Raw genomic sequence first — 19623 nt, forward strand, 5'->3', positions numbered from 1 at the left:
TCTGAGAATCTACATTGTTTATTTCATCAAGAAGTGCCCCCCAAACCTAAAGTACAACATTTTTAAATCTACAACACAAAAATAGAAAATATTCAAAATGCACAGAAACACAAGTCACCTTTAATGTGATTAAAACGTCACATGAGTTTTTTTGCAGTTAAGTGGCAATTAAGGATGTGCTTTACAACACTGTATAGATATCTGCAAGTTTCCTGTACAGGTAGGATCCTCACGCTTGTGCAAGCCGTTCTAGGACTCTTCGGTAATCTGAAACAAGCTGTTGGAAGCTCTCTTCTAACTGTTCACGTTGCAAGTTTAGGTCTATTTGGTTCAACTGATTAGTCATCTCCTCTGGTCTTAGACACCTTCTCATCTTGGCAAGTTCTCTCTGTTTTTTCTAAGCAATCAAACAAACAGTAGTTTGAACACAGCTAGTAATTATCAAGAATATGGTATTTTATTATGGTGTTTCATTAAAATTCATTCAATTTCAGTATCTGGTTCTTTAAGATGTCCCTAATCCCAAGAGAAGCAGTAACCATATTTGATTAATACATTTGTTCTGTTAGAGGCTCATAGTTTCTATATTGCCAATTAGCTAGTGAAGGGAGGAATGGTTTCAAATTTTGTTCCTTAACCAAACATTAGCTGAAGACGTACTTTACGAAAAACTTGACTGTAGAAATCTGACCAAAATATTTAGTCCTACATTAATATTAATTACATTGGTGTCCCATTACAAGACTGTTCAGTCAACTAATTTCCCTGTAACTATCAAATATTAATTTTAAGCCTCCAGTACACAGAAAAAGTTTCACAAACTCTTACAAATTATTCACGTTATCAGGGACTAGCAGTAACATTACTGAAAAGCAGTAAGATTATTTATAAGCATAAACATATTTGAACAGGAAGATGAGTTGTCCTTGCTCTGCCACATGTGATTTTTACCTGTTTCTCAAAAACACCCCAAAATACTTTTGTATTTTCTTTACCCAGATATACTTTTATAGAGCTGATACCTATTTCTGAACTACTCAGTTCTTCAGGTACTTTCCATTCTTCAGTCTTCTCTAGCTTTGTAAAAGCAGAATATCATTCAACACTTCATTAAAAAAAAAGTATTATATATGTCTGGTATCTTACCAATAAACCTTTACAATACCTATGGAATCAACGTATTAAAACAACAAAATTTCACCAAATTACTATTTCTAACAGTCCCAAAATCAAAGCCCTTTTGTGCTCTGGTTTTATGCTTATCTCCCAAAGGAATATTTGTTTTCTTTCTGTGATTGATGCTGAGAGTCAGGAGAGACAAGTGGAAACTAAAGTAAACTGCAAATGAGTAAGACCAGAAAAACTTTTACAATCTCCCAAAGTTTCCAGACAGAGGCAAAGTTCAGTTCAGAAAAGGAGGTTCTGTACTTAAATCCTGACTAGCTGTTCTGGCATATTTCTGGCCAATAATTAAGAAACCTTTCCTTGTTAAAAGGATGTGAAAAGCAGCATAGATGCTTAAATTTTTGTTTCATTTCAAAACTTTAGCTCCATGTACTCAAAATAAGTAAGATACTGAAAACATTTGACAAGCTGCCCAAATGAAAATAGAGATGAGTATCTTCTGGCCAAGCTTCTGTCAGTAGAACAACTAAAACTTCATTCTAGAATTAATTCAAAGTCTGCCTAATTAACAGAAGTGTCTGTTTAGATCATAAACATTAGCTCTGAAAAAAGGGTGCCAGCTTTTAAATGCCCATTACATCTGATACTGTACCATTAGGCCATCTTTAAGTTCCAGACTCCTGCTAAAAAGCAAACTCCGCATGTTTCAGAGAACCAGTCGTTTCATTATCCATTTCACCCCCAAATATACTACACAAGCATATCCAGGTACACGAGATTTTGAAAACTGCCATCAGTAACATTTTGTCTGGGCAGCTTCAAGAGGATTCTTTGGGAGCAAGTTGTTGGGCTAAGTAGCAGACAAAGTATCACAATTACGAAAAGCAGTGCAGCAGTGGTATTTACTTCCAAGAGGAACATGAAGAACAAAGACATGATCAAGGAGATATGTCTACCAGCATGATCCACTAATAAAAAGAAGAGTTCATCAGAAATGGAGAAGTCACAGTGAAACAGAAATTTCATAAGCTGCTTACCCTTTGAACTATGTTGGGGTGATGCCCTGTTAAGTAATATACCAAATCTTTTATTTCCTCTATTAGTACTACTTATACAGACAGCAACACATCCCAATCTAGTGATGCCACATGCAGAAAGATCTCAGCATCTTTAGCCACCACCTCCTTGCTAATATAATGACTTCAATAGGAATAGAAGTATCGTATGTTTTTCCCCTGAAGTTTCTGCATACAGTTTTTTCCCTGCTACTGTTAACCAGCAAATAATTGGAATACCACTTTTAATAAACTAAGGCAGTCAACTTAGAATTATTCTGCATCTGTACAGCACTGCTCAAATGAAGCTATCAAACAGTTTATGTAATAAAATGACACCATATTAGAGTATGCAGTAATATTCCTGATTATGTTTATAAAGTTTGGTTCCCCCCTCAAAATTACCCTCCCTATATTTGAAGTTAGTTTCATTATATTTCTGAAAACTTTTTGAAAATGGGACTGTAACTAAAATTTATTGGAAATAGTTTAAAATGAGTGTATAAGTAAGCTATTTATTAGGTAGAACTACCATAAACAAGATGACTATTTCAGAACGTGAAATTTAAAATCAGGGAAAAAAGGTTTTGGCTGCTTTAAGGACTCTTTTGAATTCACATTGAAAAAACAAAAAACTAAAAATGCAATGTTCTGAAGTAGCAATATTGCATATTTAGCAATACAAAATCCATTCATTATCTATGCATTTATTGTGTACAAAGACTTGAAGTGGAAACACCTGCTAGAAGCACTAGAATTGAAGCTGCTTATGGAATTTTGGATTTCGCCTACAGGACCTCAGTGATGAGTGACTGAATTGAAATCATGTAATAGTCATGAAAAACAGTTGCTGAAAAATCACCTTATTTGTAGTGGACACTGAGTGAAATTTAGCAAATGAGACAAGACACTCGTGACACTGTTTTGATTAAGGTCCTGGCACTGAGCATGACCTGAAGTTATCACCAGATCAGATAGGTATTTAATACAATGCTTGCCTCTCACTTCCACTAACAGCTCCTCTAAGTCCAACATGACTACAAGCAAAGTTTTGCTATTTTGATGTAACAGGGTAAATGCTGCTTTAGGAAGATTTTCAAGCTACTCCTCGTGTTCTGTGTACAATTATATGCAGGATTTTGGTTTGCTTGGCAAGTACTTAATTGACAACAGTGGCTAACATGCTAGTTACAGCAATTAACCTAGATTTATTTGTGGCCTTTTTAACTCTTGATACAAAGGCTGACGCCATTAGCAACTATGATATAAATTTTAAAATCCCTATCTCAAAGGGTCAGTTTATGCAACACAGACCAGCCACATTGAAAATCCAGGATGCATTAGTAACAGGAGCTAAGAAAATTACATGGTACTATGTTTAATACTTGCTTGAAATTTACCACTGGTATTATTTTATATTCCGTCTGCATGGAGTTAGTCCTATGCTGACATGACTTGATTACTTCTAGCAAACTGGTTTCTTAAGACCTAGCAAACAATTACAACAGGAATCTAAACTATACCTGCAGTGTAAACTTTACCTCTCTTCAAATTTCTGGCTTGTCTATTTAAGGTATGCTTTTAACCTCTTCAAGAAATTGACCATTTTTCCCTTTAAACCTACCTGGGCATAATGCCACTTGTAGCTAGATAGCATAAGCTTCATAGTAACCTCCTGCTAGAAATGGGCAGGAAACAGTCAGGAGCCAAACACAGGATCTTCAGTGCTGCTATGTACAAATGTCCTCTGCATCTGTATATATGTCAGCTGAACACTGCATAACTAATAGTAGTTGATTGGCAACATAATTGGCATCAACTACATTTATGGAAATTAAAGTAAAATCAAGTATAATTAGCCTTGAAATAAATATTAAATGATACTTAAGTTATATACACCTTATAGGGCCCAATCAATCTTCTTTTAACATCCAACCGATAGCTTCTGGACTGTTCTGCATCACCCATATTTGTTGCACGCAATCGGAGAATTTCATAAACTCGTCTTGTGTGTTGCTAATGAACAGAAAGGAGAATAAAAACCACATCTGAATAAAGAGGTCACTCAACAGAACTCCAAGTGGAGAAATACTGAAATATTTGAGTAATTCTTCATCTTATCAGAACACAAGGGCATGGATAAATCTGTCCTCGTATCTGGTGGGTTCAGTGAATAAATATTTTTCTTTTTACTTCAAAACAATTTATTCCATGCACCCAGTGTCTGATCTCTCAAGTGCTGCACCAGTCATAGAGGTGCTTCAAGGACTAAGTGAACAGCAGAAAACCCAGAAGCCAGAGTCCAAAAACACTTCTAAGAGCAAGGACTGGAACTAGAGTGACATTAAACAATACCAAGCAGTATCCATTTGCCAATTTTAACAATCCACATATACCTAATGTCCTTCACAAGGTCCACTGAAAGTTCTAAATATGAAAATGAAACAACAATATTTGAAGCTTCCTGTTTACTAGGGCAGAAAATTAATTAGCAAATGGGAAAACTGAAGTGCTCTTGGTATCAGGATCAGAAAGTAAGACATCTAGGGAGAAAATTATGTTGTTACTAAAAGTATTAACTTGCATCTGTATGAAAACAGAATTTAAGACCAAGTATATTTTTTCTGAACACAAAAATAAAGTGGTTTGTTTGCTATACTACCACATTTATATACTGTTAAAAAAACAAATGAAACTTACTTATCCTTTCAGATTTAAAATATAAAAAGGCTGCAGATGCAATTTCCTTATATAAGCGATACTGTTTTCATGAACACATCTGAATATGGCTTCACACTGTCCATCCTTCAAGGTTTAAAGTCTTCAGCACATCACATTCAAAAACATTTTTAATTAAGTAATTCTATTTCACTACCATATTCAAAATCGAGTTAATATTTTAAGATTACCATCAAATTTAATTGTTCAATTTAACTCTTCAGTTCTCCAAGTGTTTAGAGTTGCATTAAGTTGTTTGCCACTTTAGCATTCTGCATTCCCAAAACAACACTTATTTGTACAAATACTCTTGAAAGAAATCAAATCATGTCAAATTCTATTACAACAGAATTTGTAGGTAAAAAAGGCATTTATCTACAACCATGAGCCATGTATCTCCTGATACATCCTTAACAATGGTCAAAATAAATGTGTAAATAAATGTGTAAATTCCATGTCTCTCTCTAAGTTTAAATTGTATTGTACTACTTTGATAAGAATATGTCAAACTACAACTGTACTGATTTAATACCTTATTTATTTTCAATTTTTGTTGAGCTTCTGTCACCATTTCTTGACTGAAACCTTGCATTAACTTCACTGGGGAAAAGCAAAGCAGATCTTGACAGAGCTTCACAAGAACAAAGTCTCTAAGCTTTACATAGTTCTCAGATGGATCTTCAGCTAGAAAGAATAAAAAAAGCTTATCAGCATTATTTGTTTTCTCATCTCTGGTATGCAATTACAAAGAACTATGGAAAACAAAAGCAGGTGCAGTATTCATTGGTATATAAACAGATGTGTTTAACTGTAAGCACTGTTATCAAAAGTTTCTATGTTTGACAGTAGACATCAAACAGGTCCCAGAAAGAGAAACTTCTAATATTTTGTGTATGCAGGGCTGCACATATATATTATGAAACTGACTTTTTAAAACCCATTTAATTCCCTGGGAAAAGACGACTAGCCTATAAACCTTTTTTTTGTTGTATCTTTCATCTATTCTATATTTGACAATGGTAGAACTACTAAAACACAAACAAAAAGGAAAATGTGGGAAAAAAACTGGTGAAAATATCCTATTGTATGCAAGTAAACTAGCTGAAGACATATATTCAGCAGGAGTTAGTCTTTGTTAGCAGGGAAGGCAGGAAAAGGTACAACCCAAAGAACAAGATTATCCAAAATTAAAAGGCTGAAATGACCTAAACAAAAGCTGATCACGATTTCAAGTTACTTCCATTTTACTTAAAAAGACAGCATAGCTATCAAAAGTGTTGCTTTAGAAAAAAAACCACTGAAATTGAGAACTAGCCTCAGTTAAGATCAACATGAGCCCATATGCAACTATTTAATGCAGCAAGAAAATATTTACAACACTGTGAAGATATTTCTTTTTTTGTTGCTTTAGACAAGCTCACTACAAACAAGTAGTAGCAGGGCCATGCTTACCCTTAACACTTACTTTTCTGGGAGCTAGCATTGTGGAGTATTGCTAACCAGCTTACATCTCAATGTTTCCCTTTAGTTTTGAGGTACACTGTAAATAGTTAAAATTTGCAGTTTTAGGATAATGAAAAGCAAAACAAAGCTACCAAGGACTGGAATAGAAGCTTTTGCCACATAGTGTATGTGGCACTGCACAACTAACGATTTCTTTTTCTGGGTTGGGTTAAAATGTATTGTGCATGAGTGGCCTAATCTTGTATGGCAAGCCTTATAGCACTTATTCTGCAAAAGAGATTGGAGAAGTGCACTAAAGTAAATTGATTCATTCTTTTGCACTCAGATTAGTTAAAAGAAGAACGAGGCAGTTTCTGTCCAGTAAGCACTATCAGCATACATTTTGCTTGTGTGATGACAAAGCATGAGCAGAACAAAATATTTGCTGTAAATGTGAAACTCAAAAGTAATTTAAATTAGTAAATTATTAGCTTTTTCAAAGAAATTAATTGGATCTTCATTTCCTCTTTACAGAAAAGTTAAAGGCTTTATTTCACAATTTAGGTGATATATCCTAAATATCCTAGCCATACTGAAGTTGTCCAAGCCCAATGTCCCTCTCAAAAAGGACAATAAATACTGCTCTAAGAGCCTTAACTTTCATAACTTGAATGCCATGTAGAATATTGCAAGCTTTCTCCTGCTTCATTCCACAAAAAAAATTGAACCCTGTTTTAGTGCATTTTTACTGTTTGCTACAACCCTGCACTTAAGGCACTGAGCCATGAACACTTCATAGGATTTATGCAGTGGTATGTTGACTTTGCTCATCCTCAATTATAAAAGCTATGTAAAAGTTTGTACTATTAAAAGAAAAAAGTAAATGAATGATGCACATGAGTTCCTGCTGCATACACTAAGTTAAACCTTCTTAGGTTCCCATGAACTGGATTGAAATTATGAGGTGGATTATTTTGTTACGATGATCCAGCAACAAGGCATTATGAAATCAAGTGGTCTGTTGGGTTTGAATTAGAATGGAGTTATTTCTAACCTAGATGAGACTACACATAGAATCGAATAGTCAGCTTGTGTTTGAACTATATTTCTTCCTTTAGGAGACTAGAAACCACAGGACTGATGTCATGCCTGTAGCAATTTTAACGTTGGTTTTGTTATGCACATGAACTCTTTATCTACCATTTCCACAATCTTTTGTTTTTAGGTATTTATGCACTCACATCTAATGTCATGGATACCTTCAGCCAGTAATATGTGCTCCTAGAACACAAGCTCTCTACAAACTCTTACTGTCTGTAAAATTTCAGCTTGCACACTGATATTAACATGCTATTTTAGTTAGATGTGTGGAATCACCCCTCAGGTTTGAGTTTTGGCTAATAGGGGTAAGTTGAACAAGGAATTTGACAATGCTTGATCTCTTGGCAAACTCAGCTGTATATCTCACAGTAAAATACTTAATTAGCTGGTAATCCGTTCATGCTAGGGATTGAATTTTCCTGGTGAGCTGTTCTCTGAGTTAAGTATTTAAGAAGCTACACTACATACACTTCTGTAAACCAGGGTACTATTAATCCTGAACTGAGCAGAAGCTAAATCTTCAAAAGGCTTTTAATTCAGATAAATAAACATAAAAGTTAGATTGTGCGCCAACAATCTGTCAAAGATCCTTATTAAAAATTGAACACAAACCTGTTATATCAAGTACTGTAGGAGAAGACATATAGTATCTATGAACTGTTTCAAGCAGCTGAGCACCATGGCCTTCTCCTTGGAATGGTGGCAAGATCAGCATCTGGCTACAGACAAAGGAATGCATTTTCAGTTCAAATTCAAGCATTTGGCAACAATACGAAGTCTTAAAAACAAAATGGTATTTCATTTTAGATTAAGGTATGTGCAATCTTCATGTTGAAGTGCAATTTTTAACAAAATCTTAAAAATGTTAAATACTCAAAACTTGTTTGAGATTCCCTCTGCTTCAAGAAGGGAACAATGAAATAAATCAGTGCATAGACAGGCAATAATGGGGATTTTTTTAAACAAATCAACACTATTATAAACAAGTATTGGGAACTTCAGCAGTTCCCTCTTCTGAAATAAAAGGCAAGGCACGAGTTACACCGCCAATTACCTTACACGTGGCCGGGTTTTGTCTGGGTACACATAGTAATTATAGACTGTCATGTAGCCTACGGTCGCAAAGAGCGTAGCTCCGTCCTTATTATACTTCTCAAATCTGCAGATAAAACAGAAAGCCAAGCAGGTCAATTACAGTTGTGCTCCCATGCAGTGTCCATTTTCTTTTCCATTCTCCAACTGAATTTTCAGTGTCAGCAAGCTACTCTGTGAGGGCCCAATGGGTACACCTGCTATGTTCTGAATGTACAATTCACTTAATTGGTGTGCAGCAACTTGGATAAATCAGACCTCTTTACAGCACTTCAGTGCACTTGCCTATTATAAAGATGAATAGGTGGCAAGTAAAAGAAAACACAGGCAAAGCTCATTTTACTGTTTAAGCCTACATTCAGGGCTCTAACGGACAACAGCATTTAATTCAGCTCTATTCTCAAGCTTTCCCAAAGCATAATGGAGGAAAACTCAAGCCTCATAAACAATGTTTTTTCTTTCCTGGGAAAAATATCATTATACTGCTCCAATAATTGGCCAGCCACAATTAAAATGCAGGCTTTGTGGAGGTAATAAGGTCCACTGTTGCTTTAGAACTGTACTTACACTAGAAAGTAGTTCCATCTTTCATCATCTACATCAATAAAGCTAGCAGTTTCAATAAACCACATCAAGAACGTCTGAAGCCTTTCATGATATTCTCGAAAGCCTGGACATGTCATGTCAGCCTAGGGAAAAAGCCAGGAGAAGTCAGGTGAAACCTATCACAGACACAAGAGGAAAACCTATGCAAAATCTAATTAAATTCTCTGATATAAAAAAGCATGTCAATGATTACTAAATGGGTAAAATTATAGTATTTATGCACTACAGAAGTATTTAATCACTACAGAAGGTGCATCTCTGCAAAATAAAACTGAATTTGGTTGCTCAAAAGCAGAAGTTTTACTTAATTTTTCATACCTTGTATATCTGATATGTTATATCTTCACCAGCTTCCTCATTATGGATAGAATATGTGTGTAGCAGCATTCCAAAGGGCTTGAAGTTGACCTCTTTCTCCAGCAGAGACACAAAGTCATCTGTGTTTGTGCAAAAACCAGGCGGAATGATTTCTCTAATTTTACTTTCAACATCATCTGCCTGGAGATTACAAAAAGGGGAAGGATCGGAGGAAGATTCAAAAAAGACAGCATTAATGTTACTGTTTTGTTTAAGAAATGAATATTTGAGACACACTATATCTACCAGTAATTAAAAAACCAAAAAGGAAAGAAAAAGAAAAAGCAAGCATTCTTGTTGTTCGTTAGAGATCTTCCAAGCAAGTAAAGGAGCTCTACTCATGAGATCACAAATGTCACATCCAGCCTTTGTAAGCATCAAAAAGCTCTTGATTACAGCCCAAGTTCATGAACATTTTTATGTTTAGAGATTGTTGTATTTGTTCAAGCTTGACTAAGAGCGTTGGTAGCTATTCTGTAAGCACAGCATGTTCAGAAGCCAAGACTTTCTAGACAGCAATTCACCAAGACTATGCTATGCTACATGGCCTTGTAGAACCCAGGTTCCCAAACAAGCAGCTTACAAGAGGTATTAGGTGATGCAGAACTAAGCAGAAAAAAAGGGACAAAGATCAAAACTGGTAGCTCCCAAATAGCAAAGCGACAGCTAGCACACTCTGGCATTCTTACAGCCCACTGCTTGAAATGCCTGTCTATAGAATCAGCTGCTAAACACAGTACAAACTCAGACAACCACATCCGCCATTGTAATAAAAGAAAGTTTTGAAAACAAAGTTTGACATAAAATAGTACAACTTATGAATACTGTCAGCAAATCTGACCTGTAGTCTAACATACTGCAAAAGACAAAATATTCTGACACCAAAATTTAATTCAGAGATTACCCTTTTCAGATAGCCGAAGTTAGAGACTATCAGCTGAGCAGACTTCATAATCCTTTTCAGACCCCCAAAAGACCACTTGATTGAATACATTTACTACTTCTTTTTAACCATGAATATTTGATGAAGCTTCACAATAATGTATTATTGCTTCTCACCAGGCAATAAAACTTAATGAATTGGTCTCAACTTAACAAAACCATACTCCTCAATACAACCCCTAAAAGCCTGACATTACATTCAACAAAATGAGCTTACATTCAATTCAAACTTTTCTCTGGACAATGAATCCAGGTTTTTACTTAATGGAGTTTGCCGTGAGTTCAGCTGTAATGTTTGTATTGTATCTATTTCCACAAGGGCGGACACAAGAACACTTTGTGTTAACTTACTAAGCAGCTCTTTCACACCGTTTACATGCATGATGGGTATTAATTCAAAACCAAGACCCTTGCTACTTAGCATTCAAAACAGGGAAATTAAGATGCTTAGAACAAAATACACTACAAAAGGCTAATACAACATGCTACTAATTCCTGTCCTTTCAACCATGGGCCCTTAAGCAGAAGCAATGCACCTGCAAATGAATAGCACTTTATCATTCAGTTACATTTTTAGTGTAGAGAAAGATAGACTTAGTTCAGCACAAACAAGTTTTATTCTTAATGGTTTGGTACTACCAACATTTACATTTATATTTGGAGAGAGAGCTATTAAGCAGTTAAAATACAGTTCTACAATACCTGGTGTAAGAGCTCAGTAAAAACGTGTACAGTCTTTACACTCATTTAGTTCTCAAAACAAAGATAATTTGTTGGCGTCTTCGCTATTCTTCATAAACCAATATTAGCTAAAATATGTTTTCTTTGCACTTACTGATTTTATTTTAATTTAGAAATTATTATTTAGGCAGCTATGACATTTGCATACCATGTAGATGCTGTTTCAAAGTGACTTAATTTAAAATAACTGTAGAAGTATATTTGAGAGTTGAATTTCTCTGAAAATTGTATGCACATATTTCAGAGGGGAGAAATGAAGAAAAGAAATCAGCAGTATTACACTAGAAAAGCGCCAGATATTGAAAAAATAATTTAAAATTAACTTTTGTATAAAGCAAATGCATACAGTAGATGCAAAGCAAGATATGGAGTTTTTACTTGACCCCTACCCCATCATATGCAGATGAATGGAAGATACTGGAACAGCTGCAAATCTCAAAGCAGCAAGCAATTCAGAGGTCATGGCTATTAATATTTACACTAGAAGAAAGCAGTTTCTCTTCAGTTATTTGAAAGAATTAACTCCATTCAAGGGATAAATTCTGTTTACTTTCACTAAATAAGTGCCAGCTTCTGTTCAAAACACGATCATACTTTGCTCAGGCTTCCCTAATAATATCATCTCCTTTAGGATGGATCTAAACCATGTTAAGATGCATAAATATGCCTGGAGTTCTGACTTTTGACATTTCAGGATTGTACCTCTCCCTCATGTTCAAAAAGACCTTTGAGAAAAAAACAATAATGGTATTGGGATGAATATTTCTGTCAGTACCTAGCAGGGATAGCAGCAGCTGCTTTAGCAATAATGAAACCAAACTTAATATTACAGAACAAAACCAACTGCTGTTGAATGAGCTTGTATGGGTATTTGGATACAAAATCCTCAGCTGTGATAACTTAGTGGCACATTAATCCAACTTACTTGTAACCAGTTATGGTGTAAAGGCAGAAACTGCTGCCCTTTACTGAATGCCATCTATTCGCAGCACAAGATTATCTGTCATGTGTGGCAGATAGTCTGCATCTTAGTATAATTATCATCAAGGAGGAGATATCAGCAAAGAGTTAACTTAGAAAAATAAATGTTACTATTCATTCAAATCCACATTCTGCTGTAATGACAGCTTATGTTTCAACCTCTGCAAATGAATTATCTTAGGATGGTTAAACTGACGACAAATACAAATGCAGAAAATGATTGACTATAGCCATATCTTTTTTACTACATATGTTTAGATATAGCAATATAAGCAGTTTATTTGAATGTACAGTGCTAGTAACATTAAGGGAAGCACAGGGCAAGCAACCACATTCTTCCCCTTCAGTCAAGGCATGCAAATGCTCTGGAAAGCATACAGAAGTACTGCTCAAAAAGATCTTTTTTGTCCCCATCTCAGTCCCTAAAGGAATTGGAGGAATAATTCAGTATAGGAAACAGGGCTTGAAAAAAGCAACCATTCTGAGCAATCAGAAAAGTTGCAGTGTGCATAGGGCAAGACATATCATTATTAGACTTCCAGAGAAGCAAATAGGGTTTGGCATTTCTACAGAAAATAGATGAAGTAAAAAAAAGTGCTATGGTGCAGATTCCTATTCTATTTTGAAATTATAGCAGTGAAAGGTTGGATAATTTGATTTATAGATGTTTACTATATGGCAAACAGCCTTTCCTTTTTTTCCTTATTTCCAAAAAATCCTTCTTAAGATTGAAGAGCATGACCTTTCACTCCTAAGACATATTGTGCTAGCCTCCAAAGTATTTCAGACATGTCCAGGAACTTAGATTGTTGAACTGAGTATATTCTAGTACACCTTCAAAACTAGGAAGGGCAAATCTTTAAAATCATTTTAATGAAGTCATTCCAATGTGTTTTTCCTTTACAATAGGCCTTTCCTTGAAATAATTTAAATGGATTCCAACAAATTTGAAAGTAGTAACTTAAATGCAGTCTGAAATAATATTTGTAGAACATACAGACAGTAGGAGAGGAAAATAAAAAGCTATTCTACAAGTATTCTATAAGCTCAGAAAACTTGCAGGAAAAAGAAGAAACAACCCAACAAAAACCCTGCAGGTAACTGTATTACCACATTCCTTTAAGATGTAAAGCATACATGATACCCATACAGAAGTTTATAATCTTTCCTGCCCTACTTGTTCGCCGTGTTTAGGGAGACAGTTAAGCGTTCTGTCTCATGAAGTTCTTACAGAAACCTCCTTTTCCTGCTCACTGATTCTCTCCATCATAAACCCCACCTATGGTAGTCCTCCTCCTGGTCAGTTAATATGATAATACAGACCTGCTAAGTTGGGGTTGATTTTGTGGAACTGGCTTTGGCATCAGCATTTCACATCTGACTGGTCTGTTTGACACAATTTTGATTATACTGTCATCAGGGAATGGGAAATCTATAGATGAAGTTCAAAGCTTTCATTAGCTTAGCAAACAAAACCTTTGTCTATTTCCTTTTAACTTAAACCATGTTTAGATGGGCAATTACTAAACCTAGAACTCCTGTCCATACCAAGGTAAACCTTCTCAATGTTATGTTAAAGACAGAAGCAGACCCGCACTTACCTCCACACAGTCAAACTTTTCATTTACTTTTGATGCGTATTCAATGCGGAAGAGCGTTGACAGATTTCCAGCAATGTAATACAAGAGGATCTTGAGTCCCTTGTAGCCAAAAGCAACTTCACTGATAAAGGAGAAAATAACAACCAGGAACTCAATACATAACTGAGCATTCACATCACAGTGGTTTCATTTCATGTGACATTCACATAATATTTCCCAGTAAGGTAAAGTAATCTTCCTAACAGGAAAAGGAATCTAACTGGATGCGCACTATCCAGACAGAGAAAATGCCTTACACTGCTTCTATTATTTCACTTCTCTAGTGGAAATATTCTGAACTCAGTAAGGCAGTGCCTGTGTCCTTACTGTGACAGCTCAGGAGAGAACACCCGAAACAGCTAATACTGTGCTTATGCTTTTTCAACTGCTTTAACTCATTAACAGTTATTTATATTAATTGACTGCTAACATATATTAAAAATTACTTTTTAGAGTAGTATAATATTTTGAAATAAACTATTTCAATCTACAGTGTACAAAGCACAGATAACCAGGAGTAGCAACTTGCAGAGTTTTCAGTTGATGGTTTCTATTTAGTTATGCAATCTAACCAGAAATTAGTATGTGCAAAAGAAGTATAGAATACGAAAGCCTTTTTTATATTTTGAAAATACAAGTTGCCTGAACACAAATATACTATACTTTTATAAAGAATAGAGAATTTCTTTTCTGAAAAACACACGCAGAAAATAGTAATGCTCACAAAGAAAGGCCATTTTTTTGTTAAAGCATAGCTAAAACTTTTTTATACTGGGATTTTTATTTTATGGTAGTACATTCCTAATTTAAAATTTGAAATGTAAGTGCCAGAAAAACTTGCTTGTTAGCTAAACTAACAGATTGGAAAGAGTTCTCCGATTACTAAATTGTAATTATTGTCAATGGTAGCTGCAGCAAATGTCTGGTAATGTAACTAATCTATTACACTTAATATAGGTAGTTCATTCTAATTGGAGTACTTTGAATGCTTTCAAAAGGAAATTGAAATTAAGAAACACTACTACTTAAATAAGTCCACAGAAACATGCAGCTAGATTTTCCTTAGGGGTTTTTGTATGTTTGTTTTGCTTTGTGTTTTTTTTTTTAAATCTACGGCTAGATTGTTGAATATCACTCTACTGAAAGTAGTAAGTGACACTTCAGCATTAATTAATTCAGCATACTCAAAATAAAAGAAACAATACTCTTCTACCAACACTTTAGGAGAGACTTTGAAACCAGCATTCTCCTGGAGAAACTGGCTGCTTCTGGCCTGAACAGGTGTATTCTTCACTGTCTGGATGGCCATGCCCAAAGAGAGGTGGGGAATGGAGTTAAATGCACCAGAAAGCTATTCTCCTGTGGTGTTCCCCAGGGCTCAGTGCTGGGGACAGTCCTATTTAATGTCTTGATCAGTGATCTGAATGCTCTTTAAGTCAGATTGCAGTCAACAATAGGCTGGACAGAAGTGTAAATCTGCTAGACTTGGGTCACAACAGGTGACAGACTTGGGGAAGAACAGTTGGAAAAGGAGATGAGGATGCTGGTTGACAATTGACTGAACTTGAGTGAGTGTGTGCCCAGGTGGCCATAAAGTGACATCCTGGCCTGTATCAGCAAATGTAGCAGCAGCACCAGGGCAGCACTTCTTCCCCTGCACTCAGTATTAGCAAAATTCTTGGTTTTTAATGATTTGGAAGCAACTCTGCCCTTTGGAACCTATTAATTTGATTCTGGAAACTTTAACTTACTCATCTCCAAACACTTGGTGGCTGTACTCCGGATTAAATGTTGTGTTCTCATCCTCCAAATCCTCAGGAAAGCGAACTGAGGAAAAAAAAAAATAGAGCATGACCAAGTCACCACCTTCTATCTGTTTATCCACAGATGCTCTGCTTGCTGTTTATGCATGTTTTCACAAGAGTCAGAAAACTTTAGTTAAGAAACTATGCGAAGGTGGTATACAAATGAAATCAAGGCGTCCTATACCATTTAGATGCATGTTATTTGATGCGAGAATATCAAATCAGCATTCAGACTAGAACTGAGAAATTGACACAGATGTATACATATATATATGTTTCATAGGAAGGCACTAGACTACTTCCGTATTCTAGAATGATGTTTAAAAAGTGGCACGATATTTAAAAAGTGTTATTACCTAGCTTCAGCTGAATTGCTTCATTTGTATTACACTTGTATTCAGCCAACTTCTTCTCCATAGCAGTAAGTCCTGAAAAAAAAAGGTTTAAGAGTTAAGAGGTGTCCAATCTGTCATTATTACTCAACAAATATATTAAAGAAAGGGTCATAAACCAAGAAAAAACACAAAACACAAAACCACCGAACAAGAAAGTTTAAAAAAGCTACAGTATGCCACAACACGTCAATACAGAAACTAAAGAGATCTAGCTCATACACTTTTCTGGAACTAGAAAACATACTAGTATCTCTTTTTAGTTTCTGAGAATTAAAGTCATTACTATAAAAATACTAAGTATCCTAAGTTACAATCAATTTAAGTATATATTTAATGATGTCAGCAAGAAAATAAGAATTCACTATAACATGTTATTTAAGTAATATGTGTCAGGACATTTCAAGCATTTACGTAATTTTCATAAACAGCTGTTCATGAACTACAGTGGCACGTACACAACAAGCAGTTATTAAGCCAGCGCTAGTCTTCCAAAGCGGATGTGGAAGAAAAAAATGCAAAATAAACTGCATTTAATCTGATTTCCAAAGCCTAATCCAGGACAGAAAACATGTTTCATTTCAGATATGTTCCAAATGCTTTACAAACATAGTTCCCCTTCATCTAAGAAGTACCATAAGAAAGTTCTTATACGTCTTACCTCAGACAGCAAATATTTTCGGGTTTTTAATTTCCTGCCCACTGCCAGCAAACTCGTGGCCGCAGACACGGAGATACACTCTGGTTTAACACTACCAGACCGTGGGAGCCCTAAGCCCAAGGACATGCAGGAGCAGGACCAGGGGAGCCGGGCGGCAGAGAAGCAGCTGCGCTTCCCTCGCTCACACCCCATTCCCGATCCGCCCGCGCTCACCGCGGTCTGTCTTCACCCGCATCCGCCAGCCCCGAGCTCACGCTCCCCTGCCCCGCACCCCGGTCACAGCGCTACCCCCGGGGCCCCCCTGCCCCCCACGGCGAGGCGCCGACAGCGTCCGCCCCCCGAGCGGCCGGGCCAGAACTCACCCGCCATGTCCGAGTCCCCGCGCGCAGCGAATCAACCCGCGCGCCTGCCCGGCGGAAACTAGCGCGTGCGCATACATGCGCTTCCGCTTCCGCCCGCCGAAACCCGGCGGGGAGCCAATGGCTGCAGCGTGCGGCGCGCGCAGCCCGCGCGCATGCCCAGCGCTGCCTCGAGCCTCGCGCTGGCTTTGCGCGATCGGCCCCGCCCCGCTCCCCCAGACCGCAGGCAGGCCGGCGCGCGTGCGCAGTGGTGCTCGCACCTCTCACGTGCGCCGGCTGCGCGAGGGCGGCTCGCGTCGCGCTCGCGGTGCCACCGGCCTTGTCCGGCCCTGAGCGCGGGGCGGATCGGGCGCTCCCCTGGCTCGGCAGCGACCCTCTGAGGGGCCGCCTCCGCCTCCCTCCTTCACGCACTGACCTAGTTGCTCATTGCTGCAGTTACGCTTTGGCCGAGAAAACAAGCGGAGCTTTGTCATAAGTTAAAAAAATACCAAAACAAACCTATTTGTACTGAACCGCTTGCTGCCGCCACTGCGGGAAGGACCATGGGGATTTCTGCCGTTTTCTTTCAAAGGCCTGGCTTTTGATGCACATTGGTAGTCTCTCTGCTGGTGTGGGCTGGTGTAGAATTAGTTTCCACGATGGGTTGCGTAGGGTGGTGGATTCAATCTTTGAGCGTCACTTCCAACTCGGCTTATTCTATGATTCTGTGATTTATGCTGAACACAGCACAGATCATACCTTGTGAAACAGAGATGTTTTTGTTACTGCTGAGCAGGGCTTACATAGAGCCAAGGCGTTTGCTGCTTTTTGTACTGCCATGCTGGTAAGCACGGTGGGATGAATGAAAAGTTGGGAAGAGACAGCTAGGACAGGTGTCTTCAAGTGACAAAGGGCTATTTTTGACCAGATGGCATCATGCTCAGTATATAAAAGTGGGGAGAAAAAGGAAGAAAGGAGAGGATGTTTGCGGTGATGATGTCTGTCTTCCCAAGCAACTGCTACAGGTGATGAAGCCCTCCCCTCCTGCAGATGGCTGAACACCTTCCCACCCATGGGGAGCAGTGAATTAATTCCTTATTTTGCTTTGCTTGTATGCGTGGCTTTTGCTTTTCCTATTAAACTGTTTTTATCTCAACCCACAAGTTTTCTACTTTTTACCTATCCAATTCTCTCACCAGTCCTGCTGATGGGGGAACAAGTGAGTGACTGTCTGTGTCTTGGCTGCTGGCTAAGGTTAACCTATGACACTGCAGCTAGCATATATATATATATATATATATATATATATATATATATATATATATATATATGGATTTGCTGAACAAGATGCTTGGGTGGTGTCAGATGCTTACCAAATAGGCAGATTTCTAGCAAAACTGTTGCTGCTGCTAGCTGGGGCATATATGTAGTATATGAACTGCAAGTTATATGCAGAAAGTTTGTTTTGATATGCAAGTAAAAAAAAAGTTGTTTTCCAGGGAAAAGTTGTTCCAAAGTTGAGTCATTGTTTCATGACCACCATTATAAACTATCAGGTACTGTATTATAGTTTAATATCAGTGTTATTTACGGAGTACCAGAATTGCCCTTTTTATGTTTTCTAGTAGTATCTAATAAAAGGCACTTTGTTGGGCCCTTGAAATAGCACAGCAAGACAAAATATGCAGTATTATTTAAGTCAGGTTTTATAAGCACTGTGATTGAACTGTTCAAACAAAGTATAAACTTACCTTTTCTTAAGGCTGTGATCTGCATTTTGAAGTATAAAGCATATGTGTGCTCTGCTGATAAAGGACCCTGTCAGAAGTTACTGAATTCCAGCCAGATTTTGGGCCTCTAGTTCTATGTTTGAAATACGCAGCTACAACCGATTTGCAGCCAAGCTGTCAGAACATCAGTCTACGAACAGTTTCGGCGCTTGAAACCAATACGTTCACATCTGTTGACCCTTAGGGGCACGGCTGCATTTGTTACGCCAGAAGTGAGATTCAGCAGCATTTAAAAAGGCTCAGTTTTGCACTGTGGAGGCGCTACCTGCAGCCCCCCGCCAAGGCTCCGGCGGCGCGGGTGTGGGTCCTCGGTGGGGCAGGCGCGGCCAGCGCACGGCGCGGCCGGGGCGGGGCAGGGCTGGGCAGGGCAGGGCCGGGCTGGGCTCTCACCCCACAGCGCTGCTCTGAGGCGGCGGCTGCTGCGGCGGCGCGGCGGGCGGGCGGCTCCTCCTCCTCCTCCTCGGCGGGCGCAGCATGGCGGTCAAGGTGACTCTCCCCCTTCGCCGCTGGTGGCTGGAGGAGCCGGGCGGATCCCGCGCGGGGCCGGGGACAGGGGGGCGGCGGGGGGAGGCGGCCGCCGCCGCTGCGGGATTTCCGCGGGGGCCGGGGAACGGCGCCGACGGGGGCGGTGATGGCGGGGCGGCCCCGGGGGAGCGGCAGCGCAGCCTGCGCTACCCCCGCCCTCCCAAGGGCCCCGGGGGTCGCGGGCCGGGGTCTCCGGGGCGGCGGTGGCCGTGGCGGTGGCGGTCCCCTGTGGGGCCGGGGAGCCGCGCCGCTCGCAGGCAGCCCGCTGTTGACAGCTGTCACCGGCGCGGAGCCCTGAGCCGTCCCGCGGC

General features: G+C 38.6%; 2 protein-coding genes across 4 annotated transcripts in view; one reads left to right on the forward strand and one right to left on the reverse strand.

Annotated features, from left to right (window-relative positions):
- Positions 1 to 19283, reverse strand: HAT1 (histone acetyltransferase 1). Of its 2 annotated transcripts, XM_088168075.1 has the most exons (12): positions 18749 to 19283; positions 17517 to 17756; positions 15963 to 16034; positions 15553 to 15628; positions 13763 to 13883; positions 9459 to 9638; positions 9102 to 9223; positions 8497 to 8601; positions 8055 to 8161; positions 5431 to 5582; positions 4080 to 4196; positions 1 to 397 (listed from the first exon to the last, which is right to left on the reverse strand). In XM_088168075.1, exons 2-12 carry the CDS (start codon positions 17560 to 17562, stop codon positions 230 to 232), a joined length of 1266 nt encoding a protein of 421 aa, XP_088024201.1. In that variant the 5' UTR covers positions 17563 to 17756; positions 18749 to 19283; the 3' UTR covers positions 1 to 229. The 2 variants fall into 2 exon arrangements, with proteins under 2 accessions (XP_088024201.1, XP_014735672.1); XM_014880186.2 differs by lacking the exons at positions 17517 to 17756; positions 18749 to 19283 and adding an exon at positions 17022 to 17108.
- The window catches only part of SLC25A12 (solute carrier family 25 member 12), a 45326-nt gene continuing 44845 nt past the window's right edge, over positions 19143 to 19623 (forward strand). For both annotated transcript variants that reach the window (XR_015804852.1, XM_014880184.2), the window contains exon 1: positions 19143 to 19273. Coding sequence is in view for 1 of the 2 variants with exons in the window: in XM_014880184.2 (XP_014735670.1) it covers positions 19262 to 19273 (12 nt within the window). In the remaining variant the exon portion in view is untranslated. The remainder of the gene's footprint in view (positions 19274 to 19623) is intronic.

This window comes from Sturnus vulgaris, chromosome 7, assembly GCF_052056855.1.
Source record: "Sturnus vulgaris isolate bStuVul1 chromosome 7, bStuVul1.hap1, whole genome shotgun sequence".
Lineage (NCBI taxonomy): Eukaryota > Metazoa > Chordata > Aves > Passeriformes > Sturnidae > Sturnus > Sturnus vulgaris.

Bases quoted from the DNA above. Each gene is read 5' to 3' on its own strand.
- HAT1 (XM_088168075.1), bottom strand. From the start codon at position 17,562: ATGGTCCTTCCCGCAGTGGCGGCAGCAAGCGGTTCAGTACAAATAG. The intron at 15,629-15,962 runs GTAATAACACTT...TTTTTTCCTCAG, and splicing joins AGCAATTCAGCTGAAGCTAG to TTCGCTTTCCTGAGGATTTG. The intron at 5,583-8,054 runs GTTTGTGTTCAA...TATTCTTTCTAG, and splicing joins TACAGTACTTGATATAACAG to CTGAAGATCCATCTGAGAAC.